The 13,034-nt window shown below is 45.0% G+C and overlaps 2 protein-coding genes and 1 pseudogene across 2 annotated transcripts; all 3 read right to left on the reverse strand.

Moving 5' to 3' along the window:
• Positions 1-713: 713 nt before the first annotated feature.
• APOF (apolipoprotein F) lies at positions 714-1,658 on the reverse strand. Its single transcript, XM_047785810.1, has one exon. The coding sequence runs from the start codon at positions 1,656-1,658 to the stop codon at positions 744-746; it is 915 nt and encodes a 304-aa protein (XP_047641766.1). The 3' UTR covers positions 714-743.
• A 1,409-nt stretch (positions 1,659-3,067) lies between these two features.
• On the reverse strand, positions 3,068-3,643 carry LOC125130385 (apolipoprotein F-like; annotated as a pseudogene).
• Positions 3,644-10,415: 6,772 nt separating this feature from the next.
• On the reverse strand, positions 10,416-12,105 carry LOC125131744 (apolipoprotein F-like). Its single transcript, XM_047788516.1, has 2 exons — positions 11,624-12,105; positions 10,416-11,481 (listed from the first exon to the last, which is right to left on the reverse strand). The coding sequence occupies exons 1-2, from the start codon at positions 11,778-11,780 to the stop codon at positions 10,697-10,699; spliced, it is 942 nt and encodes a 313-aa protein (XP_047644472.1). The 5' UTR covers positions 11,781-12,105; the 3' UTR covers positions 10,416-10,696.
• Between the last annotated feature and the right edge of the window lie 929 nt (positions 12,106-13,034).

Genomic DNA, 13,034 nt, shown 5'->3' on the forward strand with positions numbered 1-13,034 from the left:
GGAGCTCGCCGTTCCCAGCTGTGCACCCTGACACTGGCTGCCATTCAGCCAAGTTCTTCCCCAGGCTGTGAGCTCATTGGCGCTACCACGACTCCTCCCTCTCCGCGGGGCGGGACAAGAGGAGCCTAAACCACTCCTCCAGCTGCATTGATTGGTAGGCATTCTCAAGTAAGCCCCGCCCCATGTCTGCGGGAGGGAGGTGTCCAACTAAAAGAACAGCGCAGGACTGAAACAGCTGATTTCCGAGAACCCACAAAAAAGCCGCGGAAGCGAGACTCGCTCATGCGCTCAGAGGCGCTAAACTAACAAGCGAGATGGATTTTGATTTTCATTACTTTGGGACAGGAAGGGGAGGGCTTAAGTAATAAGAGCAACAAAAAAACTATTTATTGATGGCACTGTGCTAAGCATTTACACAATGTATAATTTTTAATTTCCACAAAACTCATTGAGGTGAAAATCATTATCCTCACTTTAGAAATTTAAAAAACTGAGTTTGGAGAAAGAAGTGAAATTACTAGTTACTGATCGAAGCTCTAACGAGTAGAACCTGGATTCTAAGTCAAATCCTCTGATTCTGAACAACAAAATTTGAAATTCCTACATTTTACGGCACTGCCTTCCTCGATAACAAATTAGATATATGGATTTTGAAAACGCACATACAAACTTGTCAGAATATTAGATCTAGCCAATGTGTTTACCACCTTCTTTTATATCGCAAGATTCCCAAAGCCAGGATCTTAGTTGTAGCCCTTGAATAAGGTCCACCACCAGTAAGGAGGTGAACTTACTACTTCTGACACCAAAGGGGTCACGGTAGCTGTTTCTACCAGGTCACCCATAGCTATGGTGCTTCCCAAGACCTCCTTGCTGACCTCTGGTGGAGGGGTTTTCACCTCTCTCTCATTGTAATACTGGATCACTCGATGAATCCCAGACTTCACTACAGGTTTAAGTGAAGTACTGATCAGTATTCCCCAGGGCCCCCATGATGTTCCAGCCATGGCTGTCAGGAGGTCATAACCCAGATCAATTACCCCATCTCGGCCTCTTTCCTTGGCCTTGTCGGAGCAGTTCTGAACAGTGTAATACAAAGCCGTGCCCAGGTTGTAGAAGGTTCCCACTCCTGGCAACAGCTGGACTATATTGTGCACACTCTGCTCCTTCTCCTGATCACAGTCCTTGATGGAGAGGGATCGACGAGCCCTCTTTGGGCTTGGCTGCTCCTCGGCCCACTGCTGCAGAGCAGAGGACAGGGCATCCACTGATACTCCCCTACCTGATCTTCTGCCTTTCTCGAGTTCTTGAAGATGTCTGATAAGCATCTCTGTAGCATTTATACCCCCCTGGCGGTAGAGCTGAAGCTTCAGGACCTGTACATCAGCTTGACAGCCAGCTTTCTCCAGAGCAATCATCAGTGACAGGCCTATCAGGAACTTGGGTAGAGGGGCCATGTGGGTGAAGCCAGGCAGGGATTTGGGGAGCAGGGTCTCACAAGACAAGGGGTCTGAGGAAGGTGGCCAGGATCCCAAGGATGAGGGAAGATGCACCAAGAATTTTGTCTTGTTTCCATATGAAATGGCATCCACAGCGTGTAGCAGGAAGCAGCAAAGAAGTAACTCAACTAGCACGGTGATGAATCTGAGACCACACATGTCCGGAACAGAGTTAGCTGGAGAGGGGAGAAACCAGAAACATACAAACTGTTTCCTAAGGGCTGTGGTCTGAAAGGAGCCCACGACACAGGACATACCTCATCTATCACCTCCAAACTGTTCTTTTTCGGTAAAGGCCTAAGAATCAGGAAATGTAGCCCAATTGTTCCCACTTGGCCTTCTTAATCTTTAGGTCATTGGGGTCTTTCTCTGCCTTATTTCCACCCACTTATAGGGGCCCCAAATTACCGCACAGTCCAGTGATTGAGAAGTAAGATCACTTTGGTAGTTTTGGTAGCTCCTCAATCCCTTTCTGCCTACTCCTCCGTCATGAAGAAAGTAGGTTTTGCTTTCCCCTACAATCAGTAAGAGCTGTAATATATGCAAATATTTGTCCATTTGTACTGGCTTCTCAAACTTTGTCCCCTTGTCACACACTCAACCTCAATAACTAAAACTCTGTTTTTTTGCATTTTCTACAGGTCCCTGCCACATTTCCACTCTATCACATAATAGGAACTGGGAAACCCAGAATCAGAAATGATTAGATGTCTATGATTCTCTTCTATTTTATTTCTCTTTTCAGTTTAAAAATTAGGAGAGACAGAGAAAAAAAAAGAGTTCCCGTCATGTGGTGCAGCGGAAACGAATCCAACTAGGAACCATGAGGTTGTGTGTTCGATCCCTGGCCTTGCTCAGTGGGTTAAGGATCTAGCATTGTCGTGAGCTGTGGTGTAGGTCGCAGAAACGGCTCAGATCTGGCATTGCTGTGGCTGTGGTGTACGTCACTAGCTACAGCTCTAATTAGACCACTAGCCTGGGAACCTCCATATGCCATGTGTGCGGCCCTAAAAAGACAAAAAGACAATAAATAAATAAAAAATAAAAATTAGGAGTTCCTTCCTGCTGTGGCACAACAGGATCTGCAGTGTCTCTGAACACAAGTTCCATCCCTGGCCCAGCACAGTGGGTTAAAGGATCTGTGGTTGCTGCAGCTGCAGCATAGGTTGCAACTGTGGCTCAGATCTGATGTGCCAAGGGGCAGCCGAAAAAGAAAAAAAAAAAAATAAACTAGTGGAGTTCTCTTGTGGCTCAGCAGGTTAAAGATCCAGCATTGTCACTGCACTATCTCTGGTCACTGCTGTGGCACAGGTTTGATCTCTGACCCAGGAACATCCATATGCCATGAAAGCGGTCCTAGAAATGGCAAACAAACAAACAAACAAACAAAAAAATCTGGACAAGTTCCTCCTGAATCAGTTCCTCCATAAAACACTTCAGAATTACTGTGGAAATATTGATAAATTATATGGTCATCATCCATAGACCCTGAGAGTCTCTTAACTTCGGGGTATCTTCAGATTTTTGCCTAATTCTTCAACATGTTCCCAAGACTCATACTTGCAGTTCTAGACCATGTTGCTAGCAAAAGCTCTGAACTGTGTCACCAGCAACATGGGAGATGGCTTCTCAGCAAACTCAGTCACCATCTGAGCTGGCTAGTAGACCAACCATCCCAGTGGACATATTTACCATCAATACATTCCTCAGGGTGTGTAGCTGAGTTTTGGATTTATTCAAGCTTCACTGTAATTGCCCCCAGGATCCCTTGGAATGATTTTTGTATTGCCAATACCTTCTTCCTCATTATGCTTTTTGCTCTCACAGATGAGTGTTTCAGTGGTGTCCTTTCCTCTCATCTTAGCAAGCTGAAGCTGCAGAATGTGGGCCTCAGTTAGGTAGCCAACTTCCTCCAGGGCCACCTCCAGAGCTAAGTTGGATAGATACTCAGGCAGAGGGGCTAAGGTGGGCACCATGCACAAGAGATCCTGGTGAGTCTTGGGATCTGGGAGAGGGATCTGGTTGGAGAGCAGAGGATGCTTAGTTTCTATGAAAGACAACTGAAAAGTCAGGGCCCCTTCCTGGGCATTTCTTGGAGAAGTAGACAGCAAGACACAGCAAAAGAGCAGCATAGCTTGGATCATTGTGGGTTGGCAGAATAGCCCTGCTGGAAAGAAGCAGTGCTCAGATTGGGAAGTGGGAAAGGCTTGGGATGAAGGGACACCAAGACTGGTCAGAAATGGCAAACATTTTAGCTCTTAGAAACCTCAGTTACCCTGGGCAAACTTCATTCCCACTCTTAAAGGCTATGGGAGATTATCACTGTTTTGGGGAAGAAACAAGCCAGAGGAACAAAAAAGTCCAAACATCTCCTTTGCTTTTGTATCTTCATGACTCAAATGACTGTTTTGACTTTTTGTTGTATCTCACTTTCTCCCTTACCCCATTCAAATTACGAGGAAGCCAGAATGCTGATAGTTTCCAAAACAGTGGACATAGCATTTGCAAATATTTATGCATCTCTTTTCAGCCCAGACTTTGTCCTCCTCACCTTTGACCTATACTGGTCAATAAGCCTTTTCCCTTTTTGGCCCTGCTAGTCCTGCCCCATATCCCTGCTGTCCTAAGATTTTACCCTGGTCCTATATGTGAGATGATGGAAAGTTCCTCTGTGTCTTCAGAAGGGGAAGAGGGATAAGGCATAAAGGTTGATTGCTGTGGCAAGAGACTCCCAAAATATTTAATAAGTTCTCATTAAAACGATACATTAGGAGTTCCTGTTGTAGCGCAGAGAAAATGAATCTGACTAGTATCCATGAGGATGCGGGTTTGATCCTTGGTCTTGCTCAGTGGGTCGGGGATCCAGCATTGCCATGAGCTGTGGTGTAGGTCGCAGACGTTGCTCAGATCCAGCATTGCTATGGCTGTGGCTGTGGCTGTGGCCAGCAACTACAGCTCCAATTCAACCCCTAGCCTGGGAACCTCAATATGGGTGTGGCCCTAAAAAGGCAAAAAAAAAAAAAAAGGGGGGGGGGTAGATTAGATGGAGGTCTAGGGAAATTGAAAAGATTGGTAAGTTAAAAGAAATCAGTACATCTTTTACTTCTCACTTTTCTTTTTTTTTTGTTTTTTGTCTTTTGTCTTTTCAGGGTGGCACACGAGGCATGTGGAGATTCCCAGGCTAGGGGTCGAATCATAGATACAGCCACCGGCCTACACCAGAGCCACAGCAACTCGGGATCCGAGCCGTGTCTGCAACCTACACCACAGCTCATGGCAACGCCAGATCCTTAACCCACTGAGCAAGGCCAGGGATTGAACATGCAACCTCATGGTTCTTAGTCGGATTCGTATCTGTTGCGCCGTGATGGGAACACCTACTTCTCAGTTTTCTAATTCCAGTACAATACGCAAATAAAATGTGTTCATCAGCTAGGTAGTAACTCTTTCCAAACCTAACCAAAATGCTAAAAATTGGGCTTCATCTGGGGTTTAGTGGTAACTACAGCCCAAAAATTAGGGAAGAAGGTATCTGATAACTTTTTAAACTGGTACCGATTCCTACATACATTATGGCAGAAATATTCCTTGATGCTGTCACTCACTTCTGACAACAGACAACCAAAGGAAATGGGCCAGAGGGAGGGGCCCAGGGTCTTTGTCTCTATTTATTTCACTTATCTCAGTTCCCAGCAGTGGCCCCTGACAACTAAGAGCAGACAGAAGAAGGAAGAGGAGTAAGGACACACTACTGAAATTGGAGGAAGCAAAAACTAGGTGCAATGGGGTCCAACACTACCTGATGTTACTAGATGCTAAATACCTAGGGAAACCCTAGGACTCTACAGTTTCTGTGTAGTAGCATAACAAAGGGTAAAAATATTTAACCCTTTTCTCCTAAAATCTACTAAAAGGCAAGGCTATCTTTGGAGTTCCCATCATGGCGCGGTGGTTAACGAATCCGACTAGGAACCATGAGGTTTCAGGTTCGATCCCTGGCCTTGCTCAGTGGGTTAAGGATCCAGCGTTGCCATGAGCTGTGATGTTGGTCGTAGAGGCAGCTCGGATCCGGCATTGCTGTGGCTGTGGTGTAATCTGACAGCTGTGGCTTTGATTCAACCCCCTGGGAAATTCCATAGGCTGTGGGTGTGGCCCTAAAAAGACCAAAAAAAAAAAAAAACTGCATGGTTTATTATAGGTAAATTATACCTCAGCCAAAACATTGTTAACAGTGATCTCTGAGTGATCAAATTTGGGAGATTTTCTATAAAATTGCCTAATTTTTAAAAAAAGTTTGCAATGTGAATACATTATATTTAAAACCAGAAAAAAAAAACCCAACTCTTTTCATTTTAAAGAAGGTATTAATGGGGAGTTCCCATAGTGGTGCAGCAGAAACGAATCTGACTATGAATCATGAGGTTTTGGGTTCGATCCCTGGCCTTGCTTAGTGGGTTAAGGATTTGGCATTGCTGTGAGCTGTGGTGTAGTTCGGAGACGTGTCTCAGATCTGGCATTGCTGGGGCTCTGCAACAGCTCCAATTAGACCCCTAGCCTGAGAACCTCCATGTGCTGCAGGTACAGCCCTAAAAAGACCAAAAAAATTTTTTTTAATTAAAAAAATAAGGAAGATATTAATGGATCAGCCAACAACAAAAATGTGTAAATCCTTTGACTCACAAATTCTGCTTCTGGGAATTTAATTCTGGAAATTAAGTATGAGCCCAGGATGGGAGGATGAGTGAACTAGGTTAAAGGGTACGAGCTTTCAGTTTTTTTTCATTTTATATATTTTTTTTTCTCAGATTTTTTTATTACCCAAATAAATTTATCACATCTGTAGTTGTATAATGAACATAACAATCTAATTTAACAGGATTTCCATGCCACAGCCCAGGCACATTCCCCCACCCCCCAAGCTGTCCGGAGACCCTAAGTTTTTCAATGTCTCTGAGTCAGCATCTGTTCTGCAAAATTCAGTCTGTCCTTTTTTCAGATTCCACATGTCAGTGAAAGCATTTGGTGTTGGTGTCTCATTGTATGGCTGACTTCACTTAGCATGATAGTTTCTAGGTCCATCCATGTTGCTAAAAATGCTGGTATTTCGTTCTTTTTAATGGCTGAGTAGTATTCCATTGTGTTTATGTGCCACATCTTCTTGATCCACTCCTCTGTCAATGGACATTTAGGTTGTTTCCATGTCTTGGCTATTGTAAATAGTGCTGCAGTGAACATCAGAGTACATGTGTCTTTGCGAGTCATGGTTTTTGGATAGATGCCCAGGAATGGGATTGCTGGATCAAATGGGAGTTTTATTTTTAGTTTTCTGAGGAATCTCCATACTGCTTTCCACAGTGGTTGCACCAATTTACAATCCTACCAACAGTGTACTAGGGTTCCTTTTTATCCACACGCTCTCTAGCACTTATTGTTTGTAGACTTTTTTGATGATGGCCATTCAGGCTGATGTAAGGTGGTACCTCATCATGGTTTTTTTTTTTTTTTTGTCTTTTTGCCATTTCTTAGGCCGCTCTCATGGCATATGGAGGTTCCCAGGCTAGGGGTCTAATCGGAGCCGTAGCCACCAGCCTACGCCAGAGCCACAGCATCTCGGGATCTGAGCCGCGTCTGCAACCTACACCACAGCTCACGGCAATGCCGGATCTTTAACCCACTGAGCAAGGGCAGGGATCGAACCCGCAGCCTCATGGTTCCTAGTTGGATTCGTTAATCACTGCGCCACCACGGGAACTCCTCATCATGGTTTTGATTTGCATTTCTCTAATGATGAGTGATGCTGAACATCTTTTCATGTGTTTTTTGGCCATGTGTATGTCTTCTTTAGAGAACTGTCTGTTAGATCTTCTGCCCATTTTTTTGATGGGGTTGTTTTTTTTGGTATGGAGCTGCAGAAGGTGTTTATAAATTTTGGAGATGAATCCCTTGTCAGTGGATTCACTTGCAAAGATTTTCTCCCATTCTGTTGCTTGTCTTTTCATCTTGTTTAGGGTTTCCTTTGCTGTGCAGAAACTTTTAAGTTTGATTAGGTCCCATATTTATTTATTAATTTATTAAGGGCCACATGTGGGGCATATGGAAGTTCCCAGGCTAGGAGTCCAATCAGAGCTACAGCTGCCAGCCTACACAACAGCCACAGCAATGGCAGATTCGGGCTGGGTCTGGGACCTACACCACAGCTCACAGCAATGCCAGATCCTTAACCCACCGATCGAGGCCAGGGATCGAACCTACATCCTCATGGATACTATTCAGATTTGTTTCTGCTGAGCCACAATGGGAAATCCAAATTCTTCGTCCCTATCCCAGACCTGCTACATCAGAGATTGAGAATAAGGTCAACAATATGTTTTAACAAGCCCTGTAGGTGATTCTGACGTAGACTCAAATTTGACCAAGGCTCGGCACCACTAAAAGTTACAAAGCACAAGTGGCAGTGGAGCTGTAGCAAGGGTAGGATGGGAAGGTGCTTCTGATCACTTCTCCAGCTGTCCCAAAAACATATTTGCTTTCTTGTTTTTTCTTTCTTTCTTTCTTTTTTTTTTTTGCTTTTTAGGGCCGCACCCACAACATATGGGATTTCTCAGGCTAGGGTTCGAATCGGAGCTGTAGCTGCCAGGCTATGCCACAGCCACAGCAATGCCAGATCTGAGCCACGTCTGCAAGCTATACCACAGCTCTGCAACCTACACCAGCAATGCCGGATCCTTAACCCACTGAGAAGGGCCAGGGATCCAACACACATCCTCATGGATGCTGGTCGAGTTCATTACCACTGAGCCACAACCAGAACTCCTGAAAAAGCCTGCTTTTGAGGATGAAAAGTATTCCAAGGTGAGGATAACTCCATTGTAAAGTAGGTGTGTGGGTGGGTGGCATGGCCCTGGGGTTGCCAAGTTTGGTCAAAGACCAGGCTCACTCAGAGGCTCTGGACCCTGTTTTGCAAGTAGTGGGGAACCATCAAGTGCTCTGGACAAGTGAGTGATATAATAAAACCAACGCTTTAGGGAGATAACTCAGAAGGCAGTTTGGAAGATGGACTTAGGAGAAAGGGAGACTGGAGAGAGGAAGACTAGCAGGAAAGCTGCTGCAGGAATCTCGGTCAGAGATAAGGGAATTGTAATGAGGAAGAAGAGATCTAGAGTAATCAAAGTTATAGAAACAAAAAGTAGAAGGGTGGTTCCTAGGGGCTAGGGTAGGAGGGGAGATGTTGTTTAATGGGTAGATATTTAGATTCACAAGATGAAAAAGTTCTGGAGACGGGCTGCACAACAGTGGGAATATAGTTAACACTACTGAACTGACCACTAAGAAATGGTTAAGATGGTGAATTTTACATTATGGCCTTTTTGCCACAGTTAAAAAAAACTATACTAAAAAAAGAGGAAATGAGAAAGTTATTTTTTTCAGTTCTAAGAGTGTTTTTAATATGCAGAAGAACAATTTTTCAGATTGAGTGAACTCACAGGATACCATGAAATAGGTGAAAAAACACCCATACTTAATATTTCAGTGTGCCAGGGCTGCCATAACAAAAAATACTGTAGACTGGGTGGATTAAACAGGACTTTATTTCTCACAGTCTGGAGGCTAGAAGTCCAAGGTCAAGGCATTGGCAGGTTTGGTTAGTCCTGAGATATCTCTGACTTCTTGCTGTGCCCTCATATGGCCTTTCCACCCTCATATGGCCTTTCCACTGTGTATATGTATTCCTGGTGTCTCTTCCACTTAGGACACCAGTTCCATTGGATTAGGGTCCTACTCTTATGATATTTAACCTGACCTAATTCCTTAAAGACCCTTTCCCCAAACATAGTCACACTGTGGGTGAGGGCTTCAACCCATGCATTTTTTGGGGGCAGGGGGGAGACACAATTCAGTCCTTAACACCTAGAGACATTATCATGTAATACCAAGAATAAAAACTATTAATTAAAAATATGGAAGGAAAGCCCAGTTCCTCTGTTGCATCACCCACATTTCAAGCACCCAGTAGAGACATTGCATTTTTGTTGGTCATATTGGACAGCACGGATATAAAACAATTCCATTATCCCTCAAAATTCTGTTGGAGGAGTTCCCATCATGGCACAGAGGAAGCGAATCCGACTAGGAACCATGAGGTCGTGGGTCCGATCCCTGGCCTTGCTCAGTGGGTTGGGGATCCGGCGTTGCTGTGGCTGTGGTGTAGGCCGGTGGCTATAGCTCCAATTAGACTCCTAGCCTGGGAACCTCCATATGCTCCTAGTCTCTCTTCCTTTAAGTCTGGGGCCACGGGATGGGGAATAGGACTTGATTGCTCTTCTTGGTCCCCCCATTGAGATCACCTGAGACTTTTGCTCATGGTGGCCCCACTCCTTGCAGGTATGGGAGACTGCTCTGGTAGGCTTAGACCCACTCTGCCCAACTGTCTGTCCCATGAGCACGGGAGATGGTTGCTTTCCCCAATGATCTGCAAGAGACATGACCTCTACAAATATTTGCCCATTTGTACTGACTACTCCAATCCCTTGTCACACTCAGCCTCAAAAGATATTGGCACTTCCTGCATGACCCAGCCACATTCCATCTCTAGATCACAAAAGAAGCAGAGGAGACCCAGAGTTAAGAAAGACCAATTAGGAGTTCCCATCGTGGCGCAGTGGTTAACGAATCCGACTAGGAACCATGAGGTTGCAGGTTCGATCCCTGGCCTTGCTCAGTGGGTTAGGGATCTGGTGTTGCTGTGAGTTGTGGTGTAGGTTGCAGACGTGACTTGGATCCCATGTTGCTGTGGCTCTGGCGTAGGCCGATGGCTACAGCTCCAATTAGACCCCTAGCCTGGGAACCTCAATATGCCATGGGAGCAGCCCTAGAAAAAGGCAAAAAGAAAAAAAAAAAAGGGCCAATTAACTGTGATTCTGATATAGAAGCAACTTTTAATCTCTTTTTTCAGTTTAAAAATTAACATAAGCAAGGTGTAGCATCCAGTTGGGGAACTAGAAAGGTAGATGAATGGTGAAAGATTACAATATCCTTCAAGTCTAGTACCTAATACACCCACAGTATTTGACAACTTAGAGGGAAATTGAAAGAAAAAATAGGCTTAGGACCAACTAAGAGAGCTAGCAAAGCTGACTCTAGTCACATGTCTTTTAGAGACATTTGAGAAAGGAAATATGATGCCTCAGAGGCCTTCCCTATCCAAAAAACTCCTGGAAATATTTCTGTATGAATTCCAGTATAACACGTGCCAGAATGGCTACAGAACGCTTGACAAAGTATATCTGATCGTCCATAGGCATTGTGAAGTCTTTGGTCTCAGGGTTTTTCATCAACTGATTGCCTACTGCTTCCAAATGCTGCCAGGACTCGTCTGTGCACTTCTGGGTGACATCAACAGCAGCCGTCTTTAACTCTCTTACCAGCTCAGTGGAAGGGAGCTTCTCAGCAAACTCACCTATCAGTTCTGCTAGCTCGTAGATCAGCCATCTACCTTCCTGCTGACATGCCTCAGGAAGGGTAACTGAACGCTGGACCCGCCTAAGCTCCCCTGGGGATCCTTCTAGACCCCTCAGCATGATCTCAGCATCGTCGATCCCTTTTTCTTCATTGCGCTTTTTGCTCTCACGGATGAGGGTTTCAGTGGTGTCCTTTCCTCCCATCTTAACAAGCTGAAGTTCCAGCATGTGGGCCTCAGTCAGGCAGCCGACCTCCTCCAGGGCCACCTCCAGAGCTAAGTTGGATAGGAACTCAGGCAGAGGGGCTAAGGAGGGGACCACGTGCAAGAGATCCTGACACATCTTGGGATCTGGGAGAGAGATCTGATTGGAGAGCATGTCCAGAGGACCCCCAGTTTCTGTGAAAGGTGGCTGGAAGGTCAGGGCCCCTTCCTGGGCACTTCTTGGAAAGGCAGTCACCGAGGACAGCAAGACACAGCAAAAGAGCAGCTCAGTCTGGATCATGGTGGGTTTGCAGAACAGCCCTGCTGGAAAGAAGCAGTGCTCAGCTTGAGAAGTGGGGAAAGGCTTGGGATGAAGGACTGGTCAAAGCTAAGAAGTGGCTTAGCACTCGGAAACTTCAGTCACCCTGGATATCAGATCTTTTAGGCCATGGGAGATACTCACTTGCTCCAGAAAAAAACAAGCCAGAGGAATGAGATGGTCCAAGCACGTCCTTTGCACTGGTGCTTCCCTGATGTAAATGACTGCTTTCTAGATCGGACTTTCCCTTTATCCCAGCCAAAAAAGTTGACCTCTCTAATGACAGCGAAGGACATAACATTCACAAACAAATATTTATCTGCCTCTTCTTGGTTCAGGCTTTGACCTCACCTTTGCCCCCATGCTGAAATCAGGTTTCTCCCTCTGTGGATACTGCCTTTCCTGCCCCATATCCCTCTCACCCTAAGGATTTCTCTAGGCCAAAATTTAGACCAGGAAAAACTCCCCTGTGTCTTCCGGGGAAGTGGGAGGTGAAAGACAGGGAATGCCAATGATTTCCAGATAGGAAGGAGACCTTAAAATAGTTCTTGTAAAATTTCTTCTTCTTTTTTTTATGGCCACATCTGTGGCATATGAAGTTCCCAGGCCAGGGGTGCAACTGGGGCTGCAGCTGCCAGCCTACACCACAGCCACAGCATCGCCAGTTCTGAGCCACATCTGTGACCGCCACAGCTTGTGGCAACGCTGGGTCCTTAACCCACTGAGCAAGGCCAGGGATCAAACCTGCATCCTCATGGACACTATATTGGGTTCTTAACTTGCTGAGCCACAACGCGAACTCTTTAACATTTTTTTATTTCTTATTTTTTAAATTGAAGTATAGGCATTCCCACTGTGGCGCAACAGGATCAGCGGTGTCTCTGAAGTACTGGGACAAATATTTAATCCCCAGCACAGTGGGTTAAGGACCCTGTGTTGCCACAGCTGTGGCATAGGTTGCAACTGCGGCTGGGACCTGATCCCTGGCCTGGGAACTCCAGATGCCTCAGAGTGGCCAAAAAAAAACAAAACACATTTTTTTAAAAAGAAAAAAAAATTAAAAATAAAAAAGTAGGGAGTTCCCTTCATGGCTCAGTGGTTAACAATCCCAACTAGAATCCATGAGGATGAGGGTTTGATCCTTGGCCTCGCTCAGTGGGTTAAGGATCTGGCATTGCCGTGAGCGGTGGTGTAGGCCAGCAGCTGTAGCTCCAATTCAAACCCTAGCCTGGGAACTTCCATATGCTGTGGGTGTGGCCCTAAAAAGCTAAAAAAAAAAAAAAAAAAATGAGGTATAGTTGATTTACAATGCTGTGTTAGTTTTAGGTGTATAGCAAGGTGATTCAGGTACACATATATTCTTTTTCAGATTTTTTTCCATTATAGATTATTTCAAGATACTGAATATAGTTCCCTGTGCTCTACAATGGATCCTTATAGTTTATTTTACATATAGTTATGTTTATCTGTTAATCTCCTAACTTATCCCTCCCCACTGTTTGTTTACCCTTTGGTAACCATAAATTTGTCCAAAATAGTTCTTATTCAATGGACT

The sequence above is a fragment of the Phacochoerus africanus genome, chromosome 7, assembly GCF_016906955.1.
Source record: "Phacochoerus africanus isolate WHEZ1 chromosome 7, ROS_Pafr_v1, whole genome shotgun sequence".
NCBI classification, from domain to species: Eukaryota; Metazoa; Chordata; class Mammalia; order Artiodactyla; family Suidae; genus Phacochoerus; species Phacochoerus africanus.